The sequence below is a fragment of the Hyperoodon ampullatus genome (assembly GCF_949752795.1).
Source record: "Hyperoodon ampullatus genome assembly, chromosome: 11".
Lineage (NCBI taxonomy): Eukaryota > Metazoa > Chordata > Mammalia > Artiodactyla > Ziphiidae > Hyperoodon > Hyperoodon ampullatus.
In genome coordinates, this window is record NC_136924.1 from 19,816,941 (window position 1) to 19,836,273 (window position 19,333).

Here is a 19,333-nt window from a genome sequence, read left to right on the forward strand (position 1 = left end):
TTAGGAGACTAGTTCTGATACTGCTCATTCATAGCTGTTGGATTTTTTCATTATAGATTAATTGCAGAAATTTTGAGTCATTTATCCTATCTTGAATCCTTCTACTCCTAGAGGGAAGAGTACCTGAAAATAAGAACTTATTATTTAAAGGACTAATATTTCTACCTCTTTGCATTATTTGTAGTGCATCTAAACCATTTTTTGGTAACTTTCTTAGAGGGACAATGTTGTTCTCAAGGGACCTTTTTACTCTATGAACTCTCCATCCATGGTAACCCTTTTCTGTAGTTGAATTCCTTTTGATAGTTGTTGAAATTCATTCTTTTTTCCCTTGTTCATGACTGGGGGAAGTAACTGTTCAGAACTGGGAAAGCCCCCCTTGTCTTGATTTCTTTCCCTCCTTCATCCTTCTCAGTAAATTATTAAATGTTAACCCTTTGTTGGCAGTGTGTTCAGGTTTAGCTTCCCCTGACCCCCAGCACTAAATCAGTCAAATGAATGTGAGATGGCTCTCACATAATCTCCCACATTTAAAAGAAAGTTACAAAAAAATCCTCTCTTGCTTGAAAGATTCTCCTTTCTTTCTATTTTTAAAGGTTATTTTACATCTCTAAAGAACAGTAAGGCATGTTTTATAAGTAATGTTTGTAGATTCTTTCCTACTTGCAATATTGATTTGACTAATGGAAGGAAATTGTTTTCGTCTGTGTATGTATACATTGACAGTATTTGCTATTTTGACAATGGAGCTTGCTGTCTGGAAAAATTATACATATAAAATTGTAGGTATTGTTGTGTCATCTTATTTTTCCTTAAAATGCATTTTCAGTTACCCATAGTACATAAAGCTTTACAGTTGTATTTTGTAATTTATTTCTGAATAGCAGCTGAGATCAGAAGCATAGCAAAATTCCTGCTTTTATCAGTATCTGTAATAGAAAGGAAATTTATTAATGGAGTTATTAAATCGGAACCTATTGACATACAAGATTGACCATTAAGTCCAAAGCTAGTTTATTACCACATATGCAAGAATAAATTTGTTTAACATGAATTGTACAAATTTTTCTTGAGGGACAAGTCTTTGCTTTTTTTCTGTCTGGGTCATGTTGTTTCTACTATTTTAGCTTCATCACGTATCCTCAGAGCTCCAATATAGATTTTAACATTTTAAAAAATATGTAAACTTCACAAAAGGTAGTAAATTAGTCTCTCTTTTATGTATTTTTATTGCATTTATTAAAATGCAGGTTCCTTTGTCTCAGGCTGTGATACACAGGTCTTAAATTACTTTTAATTACTTATGTAGCTATATTAACAGCTTTCTTTTTTTTAATTTTTTAATTTATTTTAATTTATATTTTTATTTTTTGGTTGTGTTGGGTCTTCGTTGCTGCACGCAGGCTTTCTCTAGTGGCGGCGAGTGGGGACCAGTCTTCTCACTGTGGTGGCTTCTCGTTGTGGAGCATGGGCTCTAGGTGCGTGGGCTTCAGTAGTTGCAGCACACGGGCTCAGTAGTTGTGGCTCATGGGCTCTAGGGTGCAGGCTCACTAGTTGTGGCGCACAGGCTTAGTTGCTCCGCGGCACGTGGGATCTTCCCGGACCAGGGCTCGAACCCGTGTCCCCTGCCTTGGCTGGCGGATTCTTTAACCACTGCGCCACCAGGGAAGCCCTACAGCTTTCATTTTTTGAAAACATTGTGGAAAGGGGACTAGACTAGTAATCAAGAGACTAAGATTGATTAGCAATTATATCTTGAGTGAATCACTTAATTTCTCTAGAGCTTGTTTCCCATCTGTTATAAAGGAGTTATACCATATCATCCTTTAGTATTAAATTTTTCTTGAATCTGGTAGGTTGGTTTACTAAATGAGAGTAGGCCCCTAGGGGCTTCCATTAATTAGGAAATACAGGAAGAGATTCTGCTCATTTCCAGTCTGTTTTTATTTGTTTATTTATTTTATTTTATTTTATTTATTTATTTTTGGCTGCATTGGGTCTTCGCTGCTGTGTGCGGGCTTTCTCTAGTTGCGGTGAGCGGGGGCTACTCTTCGTTGCCAAGCGCGGGCTTCTCATTGCGGTGGCTTCTTTTGTTGTGGAGCATGGGCTCTAGGTGCACGGGCTTCAGTAGTTGTGGCACATGGACTTAGTTACTCCGTGGCATGTGGGATCTCCCCGGACCAGGGCTCGAAATGTCCCCTGCATTGGTAGGCGGATTCTTAACTGCTGCGCCACCAGGGAAGCCCTCCAGTCTATTTTTAGATCAAAATCCTGGCTCAATTTTAGTTTTCCTGGTTCTCTACCAGGTGTTCTCTGAGTTCCCAGGAGCAAATCATGCCTTAAGGAGTTAGGAGAAAAGGCCCAAAGCTCAATGTACTCCACATGGCTATAGAGTTAGTGTACTGACTTCATTGCCTCTGGATTTTTAGAATATTGCTATCACATGTATTGTTACTCCCACTACAGAAGATCAGAATGCCTATTCATCTTTATTTGAAATATTTGAGGACATCCTTTATTTTTAAATCCACTTTGTAATTTATTTTGCTGACAGAATCTGGCCAACTATATCCTATTGTTGGAATTTTGCTGATAAATCCACAATCGTTAACCTCAGATCTCTTTAACATATTTATTAAAGTGGATTTTCTAGCTTAGTATATATTTTGCCATGTTCTTTTGGTTTTACTTTTCCTTGTAGAATCTCCCTGATGATAGGGAATAATGAATCATTTTGAGAGAAAGACCTCCCCTCTGTCTCTTAACAGAACCACAAATTCTGTCTCCACGTTTTTTATTATTATTATTTGGAATAAGGAAAAAAGAAAATAAGGTTGGATGTGATCTAATAATGTCCAAACCTCATTTTAATGTTTACTGCACGCTCTTCTCACACCCAACATTTTGCCAGTGTGTTTAACCTGGCTCTAATTTTTTTTCTAAAGCAGTTAAAAATGATAGTTTTCCTTTCTCATCTTGCTTCTGCTGTACATTCAGTAAATGCCCAGTATATGCCAGGTGATGAACCATATACTGAATAACATTAAGGGTAGCATCAGAACTAGAGAGAGCTCAATCAGGATTACTTTCTTCTCTTTCCTTAGTTAAGACCAAGTCACTATTGCTCTTTGTTTTTAATAAGTTGAGCCTATAAGCTGTGTGAGTTTTTTCCCTTTGCATCTCTTCATCTTTCTTTTGATGGATATGTTTTGTTTTGGACTAGATGCTATTGTACGTAAGTACATTTGTACTATTATATAGGAAAAAATGTAAAGTTAGTGTTTTTAAAGCTTTTTGTTGTTTATAACATTTCATGAAAGGTTAATTGGATAGGATGAATTTCTGTTGGAAAATATCAGAAGCCTGCAGCCGGGAAAATTTATGAATATATGTCTTCTCTGCTGTTGGTTTAAAAAAAAAAACCTAAGTAAATGTAAATATTAAGTAATATTCTCTAATGGTATTTTTTAAACACCACTATCTCTATTACTACTTCTGCAGTTATGGAGTAATACTGAGTGGCACTGAAGAAATTATGTTCAGGTTTTTTCAAAGAACTGCTTCTGATAGGAAAATGCTTAGTAATGATGAAGACACGCCCTCCAGTTCAGTGGCCATTTTGTACGGTAGTGCTGGAGAAACAAGTGGGAACCATCAAAGAAAGAAGTGTACGGATCAAAGGAATATGGTCAAGAGGCAGTAAATTTTTCCTCTAGGTCAAGTGGAGAAATTAGAACTATGCTGCCTGTGAGTAGTTTAATTCATTGGACCAATTTTAAAGAACCCTTTTAGCTTACTTAATCTTTTTAAGTTTTATGATTAGATTTTGCTTTGCTGATAACGAGGAACAATTAAATTAACACATGGATTTGGGGCTTTTGGAATAGTAATTTAGAAGTTATACTGAAATGTGTATACTCAAAAGTATTTCCTGTTATTTTATAATATCTTTAATTTTGCAAGGTACTTTTCTATGATATTATTCAAGGTTTAAGGTGGGGGACAATAAGTAGTTATTTTTAAATTATACTTTGTGATTGTGTACTGATTAAAGATAAGTGAAAGTTCTATAGAAATTCTGTATATTGGCAATATAATTAATAGTCGTGGAGAAATTTATTTCCCTTTGTAGGGTTTTGTTAACTGTGACGGTTTTAGCTCTTTATATACCAAAAGCTTCTTCATTAAAAATAGAGAAAATAGCTACCTTGTGTAATTTGGTAGTGACAGTCTTGTCTTCCTCATCAGCTTATTTTTGGGGGTTCTGCAGTTAGCTGGGAAGAAATAAGAAAATCATAGCAACTGACAACAGGAGTTCATCCTTTTCAATCATATTTTCCCCCAAAAAATGCTGTTCTATACTGATAATCACATTTAGACCTACAGCTTTAAGCAATATTCAGATAAAAGACTTTAAAAATATTTTTAATAGCTAATAAATAATTGTTTCCCGGCAAATATTCTCCATCAGATTCCTTTTACAGATATCTTTTTCCTTAAAGATTTTGTTTTGAATAAAAGATCTTTTAGAGGTTCTACTGGTATGATAGAAACTTTTTAAAGTATGTAACTTAAATTATAGTAGTTTTTTCCTGAAGAAACTAAAAATTGATACAGACTTTTAAAAAAACGTTACCTGTAAGTAATTTGATAAATTCTATTAACAAGGGAATGGAAATTGAAGGCTTCTAAGCACAGATTTATATCTTGTAAAGTCTTCATTAACAGTTACTTCTACATCACACAATTTCAGGTTTCTATGCCAATGCTTCCTGCCTCCTACTACCTTCTGTTAGTAGCTAACTATTTTCCTGTTGCTTTTTGTGTTTAATATAGACTTGCAGAGATCACATAACATCTGACATCTGACAGTAGTTAGCATTTTGCTTTGATATAGTACTGATGCTGTAAATAAAGGAACTGTGTAATAGTCGAGTAGATCATTAGTTTTGATATAGAAAAGTGCTCGGGATCATTCTATTCATTTGCTAAATTAAGAATATAGCACCTTTTTAATCAGGCCTTATGTTGGGCACCTTTTTCCACACAAATAACACACATGAATATATTGTCATTGTAATAACACTCTACTCTTTCAAACCACTTTTAAGTCCAGCTCATTGTAGCCAGCTTCTAGACTTGTGTAATCTGAGGCAAATGCATATGAATTATAGCTCATCTGAAAGAGAAATGATTGATAATAAATGTAGATATTATCGGGAGACTTATGCTGACCTGTTTTGAATTTTCTAACTTAATCTGTTAAGTAATTTAAAAATTACAAGTTCAGTTTCTGGTTAAAAAATATGCAAACTATACAAGATACTATATTAGACCAAGTTAATGAACTTATTTACTTTAAGTTATTTGCAATGTAGTGGAGTAAATAACAGCTTTAACTCTGTCAGGCTGCCTAGCTTCAAATCCTGGCTCTACCATTTACTGTCTCTGTGACCTTGGCCAAGTTACTTGGTCTCTCTGTGCCTTAGTTTCCTCTTATCTTAAATGAGTTCTGCCATAAAAGATTATTGTAAAGATGAGAGTTAGTACATAAAAATGCTTAGAACAATGCCTGGCAGTGTGGTTACTCAGTAAATGTTTAGTGCTGCTGTTTGGGGAGGAATTAGTGGGGAGGGAATCAACAAACAGATGAGAGTCTACACTGATCATCCTCTTGTGAGAAAAAAGCGCAGCTGGTAGCATCAAACAGAATTAGCAGCCTCCACCGACATTTCCAAACCAGAGGTAAACCCTGCTTTAGCGTGAGAAATGGGCAGAGGGAGCAAGTCAAGGGCTATTTCCAGATGTCCACTACCTATGGCCCCCATAGCCTGTGGGAAACTGGAACCCTGGAATGAGTAACCAGAAAAATCATGGAGCCTGTAGAGCATAAGAATACCAATTCTGTGAAGGTTCGGAGGAGCTGCCATTTTCTAAAATACACTCACAGGGAAAAAAGTCCAGATTTAAGAGACTGTAGTTCTGTGAAACTTAGAGCCACCAGTGAAAGGGGAATAATTTGAGATGAGGACAGCCTGAAGGGGGGGGGAATATATAAGTGAATTAAAAATTGTACCATGCAGGGCCTGCATTTTAGACCTTACAGAATATAAAATCTGACATATATTAGCCATCTCTTTTACTTTCTGTATTCTGATTCATTTAACAACTTGGAGCCTTGCTGACCCTGGAGGGATTGCTCCTCCCAGGTTACTAAACGATAGTACACTACTCACCTGGCTACTATCTATCTGCCTAATCATACCGGGGTCAGGTACCAGACCCTACTAGGGACAGCCCCTATGCTCCAGAGACTGCTGAAATCATCCATTTAGCCAGCCTTAAGCCTGCTTACCTTGCCTTGCCCATTCGCCCATTCCTTCCCACAGAAAGCACAATAAAGGCTCTCTCCCATAATTTCCCTCCTCTCCCTCCTGACTGACCCTGGTGCTGCCCACACGCCCATCCCTCCCTTGTGGCACAACCTGCTCCCTTCTCTTGGGATCTGTGAATATAACCAACTGTCTTTCCAATGGCAGTTGTCTGCTGATCTGTTGGCCTCACCACACCTGTACAATAAAACCTATATTTTAGGGTGGCACAGTGGTTAAGAATCCACCTGCCAATGCAGGGGACACGGGTTCGAGCCCTGGTCCGGGAAGATCCCACATGCCGCGGAGCAACTAAGCCCATGGGCCACAACTACTGAGCCTGTGTGCCACAACTACTGAAGCCCGTGCTCCGCAACAAGAGAAACCCACACACCACAACGAAGAGTAGCCCCCACTCGCCGCAACCAGAGAAAAGCCTGCACACAACAATGAAGACCCAATGCAGCCAAAAATAAAGTAAATAAAATTTTTTTTTAAACCTGTATTTTAAAATAGTAAGACAAATTGGTGAGAGAAGCGTTAGTGGCTCCTTTTAGATCTCCTTTTTCCTCAGGCAATTTTGTGTTATGGTTAAGGGTGTAGGCTTTGGACTCAGACCAGCTAGCCTCACATTCTGCTGGGTGACCTTGGACAAGTTATTTAACCTCCACATACCCCAGTTTCCTTCTAAAATGGGGGTGGTAGTAATAATACCTCTTTAGAAATTTGTTGTTAGGAGTAAATGAGGTATCATAAAATATGCTTAGCTTAATGCTTAACATATAATCAACTCAACAAATCTTAACTATTTTTACTGTTACTCTTATTATTTTCCAGCTTTGGCTTTACTCTCTTCTAAAATATTGATCTCTCTTAGGGCCCTCTTGTCTTCTCACACTATGTGTTATCTTTAGCTGATCTCATTTACTCCATGTGTTTCCATACCTATATACTATTGTATGGGTTTGCCACCATACCTATTTGCCAAAAAATGTATTCATTCAGACTAGGCCACTCTCCTGATCTCCAAATATTTTAGGTCCAAGTTACTCACATTTGAATATCTCACAGGTGCCTCTAACTCATTGCCTCCCTCTTCAGACTTGTTCCTCTGCTGCTATTTTATATTTCAGTAACTAGCACCACCTACTTGTTCAAACCAAAAATCTAGGAGTCATCTTAGTCATCTCTATTGACAGCCACTTTCAATCATAAATGGATACCAAATTTGGGGGGAAGAATTCACAAACTAAAGAATGCTTATTACATTTTGTGAGAAGGAGTAGGGATTAGGGGCAGGAAAAAAAGTTTTTTCACATTTTACATCTTTTTGTACTGTTTGAATTTTTAATTTAAAAACAGTAAGAAAAAAAAATCCATGAAGTTGAGCAGTTGAACTCAGTTTCCTTTTATAGGTAAAGCAATGTTAACTTTTCCTTGATATCCTCTGGGAGAAGTTAATGGTAGAAAATTAGTATAACTGTAGTTAGTATAGTAGGTGCTCAATAAATATTTGGTTAGTGGTAGATGAACAAATGATGATTGCCATTTAAGTTTCCCTTTTGCTAAATTTTTCTAGTGGAATGCTGTTAGCAGTCAATCACTAGCATCTAGAAGACAGAGCGAATAGTTGATGAGGAGCCAGAATCAGAATTTGGCCAGTAGTTGTTGCAGACTACAGATTGCTTTTCTAAAAAGGTATACAGCTCTTCTGACAGAGCTCTTCTGGGGAAGAGACGGAGAGTATCCAGAGGGTATATCAGGATTAGTTTGGAAAGAGGATGTTAGGGTTCTGCTGGCTGCACCTGATGCAGGTGCTTGCTTGTGGGCCTATAGCATTGACAGAGGTGTGCCAGTAGCCAAAGGAAACCGCTTCTTAGTAAGATGCCATTTGTGGAAGAAGCTAAATTTATTTAGATACCTAACTTTCCTAGTTACATATGTGGCCCAGTTAGTCACATATATATTTCTTATATATAAGAAATATATATGTTGAGACCCCAACAGAAATGTTTTAATAAGGAAATTATTTTATTGGAAGACTGAAGTTCAGTTAGACGAACAAGAAGTTCATTTAGAAATAATCTCCAGGGCTTCCCTGGTGGCGCAGTGGTTGAGAGTCTGCCTGCCAATGCAGGGGACACGGGTTCGTGCCCCAGTCCGGGAAGATCCCACATGCTGCAGAGCGGCTGGGCCCGTGAGCCATGGCCGCTGAGCCTGCGCGTCCGGAGCCTGTGCTCCGCAATGGGAGAGGCCACAACAGTGAGAGGCCCGTGTACTGCCAAAAAAAAAAAAGAAAAGAAAAAGAAATAATCTCCATATATAACCAAGTGCTGTAATTATTTTGGTTTTATATAGTATTGGTGGCTGGTTAAAATTTTAATGCATAAACTCTGATACAGTTATTTTGAAGGTAACTCATTTCACTGTTAGAGAGCCTGTTGAGTTTTTAGATTGCAAGTCATGGAAAAATAACTAATTTTCCATTTTGGTTTTTGAATCATTTTCCCAAAGTAAGAAGTAAGTCATGAAAGCAGCTGCTGGGCTACTTATTTTGGGGGAATTTTTTCAACCTGTGATTCCTTATACTCTAAAACAGGGTTTCTCAACCTCAGCATTGTCGACAGTTTGAGCTGCATAACTTGTGGGGCTCATCCTGTGCACTGCAGGATGTTGAGTAGCATCCCTGATCTCTACCCATTAGATGCCAGTAACACTCCTCGCCTCCTCAGTTATAACAACCAAAAATAGCTTCAGACATTGCCAATGTCGGAGTTGGGGAATGGGGGCAAAGTCTACTTTGAGAACTACTGCTCCGTAGGAATATACTGGGGTTTTGTTTTTCACTGTCTAAGCATGGGTTCAAAAATCACATAATTGAGAATTGCTTGTTCCACAAGCTTCACATTAATTTTTGAAAAGTAAATATGAATAATTGACATTGATATGTAATTGGTCATTTATTTCTACCTCCAGTAAGACTGGTAACTGGAAATCTTGTTGCTCGAGAGTACTTTGGACGTTTGTTGTTTTAGGTGGAAGTATTGAGTGGCCTGAATTTTTGCAGGAAGTTTGCAAATCCAAACATTTGCCCAGTGTTATCTAAATTTTTTTAGTAAATAAATAAAATATCACGTACACATGTTATACTATTTGATGCTTGTGTGATTAACTCACAAGTTCATTTAAAGATGTTACTAAATTAATGTTTGCTTTTTGTCCTATTCTCTTTCACTAGATACGAAAAGTACCACTACCGTTATATGGAAGTTTGTAAAGATTTGAGTGTTCTATTCTAAAGTTTAATAAACTTTTTTGCCCAGATTAAAATAATAACTTGAATTTTTTCAATTTTACACTTTTCTGCCATAGTATTTTCTTAAATCTTTTATACTAGACTCTGGGAAAACCTAGCATCTGACTTTTCAAAACTTTTATAATGGACTTTTAAAATTATACATAAAAAGTAATACAGTGAAAGTTGCATGTGCCCATCACCCAGCTTCAGCTTGAGCAGCTGTTAACATTTTGCCAAACTGTCTCATCTATTCCCCTCCCACCCCCATCTTTTTTCTTGGAGTATTTTAGAGCAAATTCCAGACATTACTTAATTTCACCTGTAAATGCTTCAGTATGCATCTCCAACAGATAAGTAATCTCTCTCTCTCTCTTTTTTAATGCTAACTCCAATACAATTATCTAAAAAAATTAATAATAATTCCCTAATATCATCTAATACCTAATCTGTGTTTGGATTGCCTCAAGTATCTCAAAAATGTCTTCTTACAACTGTTCAAACCAGGATCCTAACAAAGTCCATCTATCACATTTGGGTGATACGTCCCTTTAGTCTTTAGCAGTTTTCTCCACCTCCTCCACCTTTATTATATCATTTATTCATTGAAGAAACTTGGGTAATTTGATCTGTAGAATTTCCACATTGTGGACTCGGCCGATTACATAGGATAAAATGGCATTCTTGTTAGCACAAAATTCTATATTTTAACATACCACTTTTTTATCTTGTTTCCCAAAGAACGTCATGAGTTTTGTTTTACTACCTGAAAAGTTTAAGAACTTCGTAGCATTCTTATTTTGTACTTAAGGAAGCTAAGACCAAGAGAGGGTTTTCCTGAAACTAGCAACTTAGTTGGAAAGTATCAGACTACTCAGCATTTTCCTTGGTACTGTTGAAAGCCGAGTGTCCCATGGTTTTATCAGAAGTGTCATAGGATGAAACTTTTTTAGCAAAGACCTCACCTGTGTTGTTTTCTCCCCTGTGCCTACATATTACCTGCTACGTGGAGGATATTTAATTAGTATTTATTATTATGAGTTGTCTAATTCTGCCAGGTTTGGCCTACTCTTCCCTTTCTGGGCTAGAACCTGAAAGGTTACAACTTGTTCTATCCGTAAGGATTTAAAGCAGTTTAGGAGAGCAAACCTAATAATAAAAGCATTTTACTCATCACCTCCATTTCTGCACTAGTTAATCTTCCTTTCTAATTGCAAACCAGCAATAATGGTACTGGCACTTCTATAGAATGCACCATAAATCATGCAGAAAATAAACAATGCATTAAAATGCATTCAAACTTTATATATCCATTAGTGTGGGATCTGATATCTTGGGGGGAGCATGAAGTGCAGGTAGTCTGGGACTTAAAGAGTCATTTTATTGCAGTGCTTGTTCAGCAAAAATATTGGGGTTTCCTGTCTATTTTTGTTTATTTTTCTTACAAAAATATGTTTCAGTCATCAGAACAATCTTAGCACAACCAAGGACTGTTGGCATTTTTTCACTTAGCAAAATTCTTTCTGGTGCTACGATGTGTGTTTTCTGTCAGCTAAAATTTACAGGAATAGTGAACCACAAGGATTTCCTGAGGAGAAGCTCCCCCATGCTGTGTCTGGGATTTCTCATATTTCTTTTGGCAGCAGTAACATTCTCCAATACTACAGAATTACAGTTTGAGTCCAGTGCTAATAATTTCTCTTCAAGAAAACAACTTAACTGAAACATTTGTGGTTCTGTTTTGCTTGAACCAAGGAAAAAGTTATAACAGAGAAAATTACCTATCACCACCTACTCTGCCTTACCCTCCACACACACACACACACACAAAAAGTCCCTTTCTAAAGCTGGATCAACCTATAATAATACTCATTATATGAATCATAGAAATTTCTGTGTGTTCGTTTTTAAGCCTAATAGCTGCAAACCTCCAAATATAGTGGTTAAGGCTGTTACAATAGGGAGCCTCACCTTGCTGTAAAAGAAAAAGTATTTTATATTGGGTGATCAGGTTTTATACAAAGACGTTATTTGCCTCTCTCTCATTCTGTCATGCATGTACAGAGTATGAAAAACTAATCAATATGGTTTCGTATTGCCTGTTAAAATTAACCTTTTCAAAATTATCAGTTGTCAAGTTTGGTATGGCTATTCTTTGGTAACACAATTATCAGGAAAGACTTAAAATACTCCTCCATTTCCAACTACATATCTGTTTAAGGTCTGATTTTCTTTATATACTTCATCCAAAATAAAAAATTACAACTGATTCAATACAGAAGCAGATATAAGAATCCAGCTACCTCCTGTTATGGTAGACTTTAAGAGATGTGCAAAAATATAAAACAGTCCACTCTTAATACATTTCTTTCATTGTGGAAAAAATTTTTTCATTAAAATTATGTTGTTTACATAAATTTATAATGGGTTTATTGTTATTTTAAGTAAGTTAATAAATGTTTCAATTTTTTAGTTTCAATTTCTAATCTGGTAAATATTGTTAGACAGCCACATAAACAAAAGCTCTTTGGGAGCTTCAATAATTTTTAAGACCATAAAGGGGTCTTGAGACCAAAACAATTTGAGAACCACTGGTCATGGTTTGGTTATCTGAGATCTTTCAAATAGTGCACAGGTTATTTGTCAGTTTCAGTGAAAAAGATAATTTTATCTGCCAGACATTTTTTAAATTAATATAAAATAATAACTTTACTAAAAATCCCTTTGCATTCTTAAAAATTGCTCATGTGCTACAAGGTCTATCCTTGTCAGTTCTTCTTGGCTAATGTTCAGTTTGTTAACCAAAGGATGTTTGTTTTTCATTTGTGTGTTATCATTGGTTAAATTTTTTAAATTAATTTTGGGCTGCGTTGGGTCTTTGTTGCTGCGTGCGGGCTTTCTCTAGTTGCGGCGAGCGGGGGCTACTCTTCGTTGCGGTGTGCAGGCTTCTCATTGCAGTGGCTTCTCTTTGTTGCGGAGCACGGGCTCTAGGTGCATGCGGGCTTCAGTAGTTGTGGCACACAGGCTCAGTAGTTGTGGCGCACGGCCTTAGTTGCTCTGTGGCATGTGGGATCTTCCCAGACCAGGGCTCAAACCTGCGTCCCCTCTTAACCACTGCATCACCAGGGAAGTTCCATCACTGGTTAAGTTTAAAATTTTCTTTTGGCTCAAAGGTGATTGAATCGTAAAAGTGGAAATAAAACAGTAAAATAAATGCTACAACTCAGAATACTATCATAAACATAGTGTAGCTTTAGTGTTCATATAGTCTGAGTTTATATGTGTTAGAAAGTGATATGATTTGCATTAACAGCCAAAAAGAGAAGAGTGCAGACATGAAATACGATGATGATTGGAATTAACATTTTATTGGACCTGCAGTACCTTCATCCCTTGTCTCCAGAGGTGGTCTACTCTGAAATTTTGCCAAAATCTTAGTTACATAAAGTCATGAAACAAAGTACAATGATGGCCTTGGCAAGCCAGAATTTTCCAGAACTGTAAAACGGTGCTTTCTAGGCTGAAAGTGATGAATTCTATCACTAAAGATGAGGAAGAAACCAGAACTGCTAAGGCATCATTCATAGTTGCGTAGCACAAATGGGTATGTATGTCACACCTTTGACCAGAAGTATGAACCAGCCAAAAAGTTATTGAGAGGTTTTGTTTGGAGAAAAGTCGGGATAAGTTACTGGTAGAATTACTGTATCAAAAGACACTGTTGGGGCTTCCCTGGTGGCGCATTGGTTAAGAATCCACCTGCCAATGCAGGGGACACAGGTTCAAACCCTGGTCTGGGAAGATCCCACATGCTGCGGAGCAACTAAGCCCGTGTGCCACAACTACTGAGCCCATGTGCCACAACTACTGAAACCTGTGCGCCTAGAGCCCGTGCTCTGCAACAAGAGAAGCCACAACAATGAGAAGCCCACGCATTACAACAAAGAGTAGCCCCCACTCGCTGCAACTAGAGAAAATCCGCACACAGCAACAAAGACCCAACACAGCCAAAAATAAATAAATATATATATATATATTTTTTAAAAAGACACTGTTGGGCATTATCAGTAGTACACAAGGTAAACAATTAATGCTGCTGTTTTGTGAAATATGAAATAGCAAGTGTTCCAGACTATGGTGATCCAAACTGAGTGTGTATGCTTTTAATGTGCAAACAAAAAGGGAGAACAAAGTATTCATTGTATCTCTTCTGTGTAATCACTTCTTAAAAATCTGTGTTACAGATACTCCATTTTGTTATTTTGTGAGCTGTGACATAAGCTGGAAAAGGAAGGGATATTGTGGTCAGTGCTGACTTAGCATCAGCTAAGTGTGCTGTAAGGAAGGACATTACAGTTTGAATAAAAAGAGGTTTGGCCCCATCCCCAGCCCCCAGGCCTCCTCCCAGAGAACAATTAGCAGGCAAGAGTGTACCTCATGATCTTAATTGAGTTGGGAGTCAACAAACTAAGGCTGTTGGGCCAATTTGTACTCCCTCTGTGCCTTTTTTATGTGGCTGGTGAACAAAGAATGGTGTTTTACGTATTTTTAATGGTTGGGGAAAATATCAAAAGAATGATATTTTGTGATGCATGAAAATTATAAAGTTTGGTATTTCCATAAATAAGGTTTTACTGGAACATAACCACATTCATTGGTCTATATATTGTCTGTGGCTGCTTTCACACTACTGCAACGGACTTGATGAGTTGCAACAGAGACCATATGGCCTGCAAAGCCTAAAATATTTACTATCTGGCCTTTTACAGAAGAAGTTTGATGACCCTTGAATTAGAGTAACTCCACTTTGATCCATCTTATTTATTGTTCTTCCCCATGGGAGTTCATTTGAAGAAAGGGTTCTACTGCCTTAAAAACAAGTTTTGGGTTTTTTTCTAAAGTATGTAAACTTTTCCAAAGGTCAGCCCAAAGAGCTAGCGTTCTTGTTCTTTTGCCACTCTGGGGGCAGGGCAGGGTGGGGTTCACAGTTCAGTTTGAAAATACAGATTGAGTAACTCAAGGCAATATTTGAAGATACATTATGGGTGATAAAAAGATTAACCATTTGTGCCACCAGAGATTTAAAGTCTGATAACAAGGATAAGACAGTAAATTCTTCCTCCTTATTTTTAAAATTTTTGCATATTTTTCTCAAAAGAGAAATTAAACATAGCTTAAAAGGAAGGCATCTGACTCATCTTCCTGTTCCCTCAAATTAATAGCCAGTGAATTGCTACCTGTCCAACAAATTCCCACTCTTCCTCATTTTTCCAAACTCAAAGATATATTCCCTAAAAGCGTTGGTCTAATTTAGCTACCTCTCCTCTGTTTCCATAGCAACCAACACATTCCTGTAATTATTAATTTGCTTCGTGTCTCTGTAACTAAACTATAAGTAAGCTTCTTTGGTGTCTTCCTCTCTAAACACAGGAGGGACTATTTGTAATTTTAGGTAATATAGCACAATATTTCAGAGCACTGGCTTTGGAGTCAGACCTATCCTGCTTTCTCTAGCTGAGTGAATCTTTCCTCATCTATGAAATGGGAATAACAGTAGTAATGATGATGGTAATTTAGTTTGTTGTAAACCTTAACTGAGACAACGCATGTAAAATGCTTAGTTGAGGTTTTGCCACATAGCACTATGTCATCTGAGTGGCTGTTGTTTTGGTGGTGGTTGTTATTGTATCTCTAATATCTGACATAATGTCTTTTTTAAGTATTAAAAATCTTGTTGACTGGAACCAAGGTTTATTTTAAACATTTACCAACTTTGTGCTTTAGAAAAGACTAAAAGTTAAAATTAAAGCTGCCACTTACCTAGAAAGAGTTGTCCCATGGATTTTCATTCAATAGTGATGATGATGTTTCTGTTCGATGTTCTTTTTTTTTTTTTTTTTTGGTCTGTTCCAAAACCTGTGCTCTTTCCACATAGCTTATATAAAGTTGAGGTATAAATTGAATGCTTACCATGTGCCAAGGACTGTTCTAAATGCTTTATATTTATTTAGTCCTCGTAAGAACCCTGTGAGTTAGGTGTTAATTATTATTCCTGTTTTTAGATGAGACAGCCCAAGCAGAGAAGGATTATAATTTGCCATGGGTTACCAAGCTAGTAAGAGGCAGAATCGGGATTTGAATCCGCAGTCTGGCTCCAGAGTTTGTGTTCTTAACCTGCACAAACCTACCTGTCTTATTTGCTATATGCTTTATGTAGGCATATTTTAGGTAACTTTCTTGGAGTTTTAAGTTTGTTTACAGTGCTGGCATATGATACATAATACTCATTTGTGCTTGAATGAATTAATGAATATGATGGTATGATAAATTTATAATTGATATAGTATGATCATTGATTAATTCTTCTTGGCTTCAAGTAATAACTTTTTCACTGTAGGTCCTTTTCGGAGCTATCTTTAGCCAGGATTAGCTATTATGAAGCAATCTATTCTAATACTACAAAAATTTGGACAAAGAAATTGCTTAACAAATCTACTTATATTCCTAAATTCATTTTTTCTTGCTGGTACTCACTCAAAAAAAAAAGTCTGTGTTTTATTTAGTTTTTCCTTTTTTGGGTTACTCTGTTGAATTGTTTGTTGATTTTTTTTTTTTTTAATGGTACGTGGCATTGTGACAGATAATTCAATTCTTTATAGAAGAAGCCTTAAAGAATTTGGGCATACTTGTCATAATGTTGAATTTGGCCTCTAAAACTTCTGAAATACAGTTGACCTTTGAAACATAGGGGAGTTAGAGGCACCCACCCGCGTATAACTTCACAATCAGCCCTCTCTTTTCTCAGTTCCTCTTCCCGGGCTTCAACCAACCCTCCATTGTGTAGTGCTATAATATGTATTTATTTTTAAAAATCTTCATCAAAGTGGAACCCCACAGTTCAAACCCTTATTGTTAAAGGGTCAACTGTAGTAATGATCTTGAAATTTACTTTATGTCTTTTTCAGAATTCTCCGCTTTACCAGTACTTACAGGATCTGGGACACACAGACTTCGAAGTATGTTCTTCTCTGTCACCAAAACCAGAAAAATGCACAGTGACAGAGGGACAACAAAAGCCTCCTGCAAGAGCCCTGCCAAAAGTAAGAAGGCATACTCATTCTCTTTGACTCAATCTTTTGTTCTTTACTGATTATTTAAACTGCCTTTACCCTTATCCTTACAAAAAACAAAAACAAAAAAACACCTTGTTGGCACCTCCATGTTCTCCCTTGGTAAGACTTTAATTTTTATTTCATCAGTAGTACGTGTCTGTTTAGATAAACATGAATCCATGCTGTTTTGGACTATCTCATGGGTAGTTTGTATAATGAATTAAAATTAATATGATTGAAGATTAAAATATATTACATATTTAAACATTGAAGTTATCTGGAAGGAACCAGACAAATAAACTAAAACCTTAATGAGAACCCAACTAACTATAGGATTCCTATAGTAACTAGAATTTTTTTCCTTGAGAGAGATTGGGATTGACATATATACACTAATATGTACAAAATAGATAACTAATTTTTAAAAAAAGAAAAAAATAGTGGGATAGCAAGTGCAGACAAAACAAAAAAAGTTTTTTAAAGAGAGTGCAAATTATAAGAAAGCAGATTAATACTTAATAAACAGTTTCAAGGATATATGATGGAGTGGGTGTATTTACCTCAATTTCTGATGCCCTTTATATCTGCAGTATCATATACTTTTATACAGTGAATATTTCATAGTTGATGTACATCATTGTGAGGCTGAGATACTAGAAGAAGCCACCGATAATTATGTTCTATAAAATATATTTACTAGATTGATTCATGTTCTATTAGCTGTATTTATTAAAATAAAAATCCCAGTATATTTCAGTTTTAACTAAAGGAATTCTAATTTAACAAAAAATATAACCAGATTACCTCATTTCTCAAGCATTCTAGTTTAATCAGTGTTTTATTATAATTCAAGTTCCTTTTGGGAGGAGAATTTTAAAGTTTTCAATTAGTCATTTACTCTGTGTGATAGAAAGGAAAAGACCTTTCCTTCTGTACTTCTTAGAAAAACTCTAAAATGTGAGGTAACCAAGCTGGGCCCAATTGCAACAGCAGAGTAAACACCAGAGAAATTTTTTTTTTTTTTCACTAACACTCACAAGGTGGGAGTTAGGGGAGCAAGAGTCCTCTGTACTTAAACCCTTTCTTCTCCTTGCTCCTTTCAAATATGAATGTTCCTGGGAAAAGTTTTGAAAGCAAGACCTAAAGATATATCTAAAAGATTATTGGGACTTCCCTGGTGGTCCAGTGGCTAAGACTTCGTGCTCCCAATGCAGGGGGCCCGGGTTCAATCCCTGGTCGGGGAACTAGATATCACATGCTGCAACTAAGAGTTCGCGTGCCGCAACTGAAGATCCTGCATGCCGCAGTGGGGATCCTGAGTGCCGCAACTAAGACCCGGCATGGCCAAATAAATAAATATTTTTTAAAAAATAATAAAAATAAAAGATTATTTACAGACTAAAATTTGAATTTGAGATTACTTGGCAACAAAAGACAAAGAATGGGCCAAGGGATAGTGCTGGGGCAGGAGATGGACATTGACCTCTTGTGTGTGTGAGTGTGTGTGTGTAAACTTGGGTTTTGTAAGTATTTAATTTTCATTTATGACAGGTATTTTTACATATAGAAATGTTGTTATTAATTTATAAATAAATGAGAGTTTAAAATTTCATCCTCTTAGAAATAGAGGAACAGTAAAAAGCATAGCCAGAGGGTGTTTTTCAAAATTACCACATGTCTAGAAAATTCATTTAGTCTTCATGTTACACATTTCAACTGTACAAGCTATATCTTTCTAGAATGGAGTTTTTCTAGATATGAAGCAGCTAAATTTTAGAAAGATTTGTTATTCCTTCTTAGCGGATATATTTTTAGAATTGCCCCCCAAATTCTGTTCAAGCTGTAAAGTAGCAGTTATTTTCTTTGGAAAGCAAATTTTCTATATGAGTTCATGATGAAACACTCATTAGCATTAATCACCCTTTTTAAACTTTTTTTTTAAATGTGTTTGTTAAAGTACTTATTGAGTAGTCTGTACTGGTATTCTTTTCATGAATATTCATTCTCTGTATATTTTTCTGGTTTCTGTTCCTGTGATTATTCTTTTTTTTTTTTTTTTTTTTTTTTTTTTCGGGTATGCGGGCCTCTCACTGACGTGGCCTCTCCCATTGCGGAGCACAGGCTCCGGACACGCAGGCTCAGCAGCCATGGCTCACGGGCCCAGCCGCTCCGCAGCATGTGGGATCCTCCCAGACCGGGGCACAAACCCGTGTCCCCTGCATCGGCAGGCGGACTCCCAACCACTGTGCCACCAGGGAAGCCCCCTGTGATTATTCTTAAACATTCCTCCCACAAAGTTTCAGCATCAGTCCTCTTTGCTTTATCTGTTTTCTCTGAGCTATCTCATCTGCTTTCTTACCCTCATTGGCTACTTTTGTTTATTCTCCATTTTCACTGAGTTCCAGATACTTGTTATACATTTCCATTTGCCTGTGCTCCAGGCAACTCAGATTCAACATGTCTAAAACAACTTTTTTTTTCCTCAGCATTCCTGAAACAAAATATTCTTTCTGTATTCCCAAATTACCACCCTCTCAATTATCTTGCAATTTCCC

At 36.7% G+C, this 19,333-nt stretch overlaps 1 protein-coding gene across 7 annotated transcripts in view; it reads left to right on the top strand.

The window, feature by feature from the left end:
• Positions 1 to 19,333, top strand: part of VEZT (vezatin, adherens junctions transmembrane protein) — a gene marked incomplete at its 5' end in the record, with an annotated part of 76,612 nt that overhangs the window by 18,674 nt on the left and 38,605 nt on the right. For 6 of the 7 annotated variants that reach the window (XM_079714113.1, XM_079714114.1, XM_079714115.1 and 3 more), the window contains one exon: positions 16,632 to 16,766. In XM_079714113.1, the coding sequence (XP_079570239.1) occupies positions 16,632 to 16,766 (135 nt within the window). Of the gene's footprint in view, positions 1 to 16,631; positions 16,767 to 19,333 lie in introns of those variants that run through there. The other variant, XM_079714118.1, reaches the window with a different exon arrangement.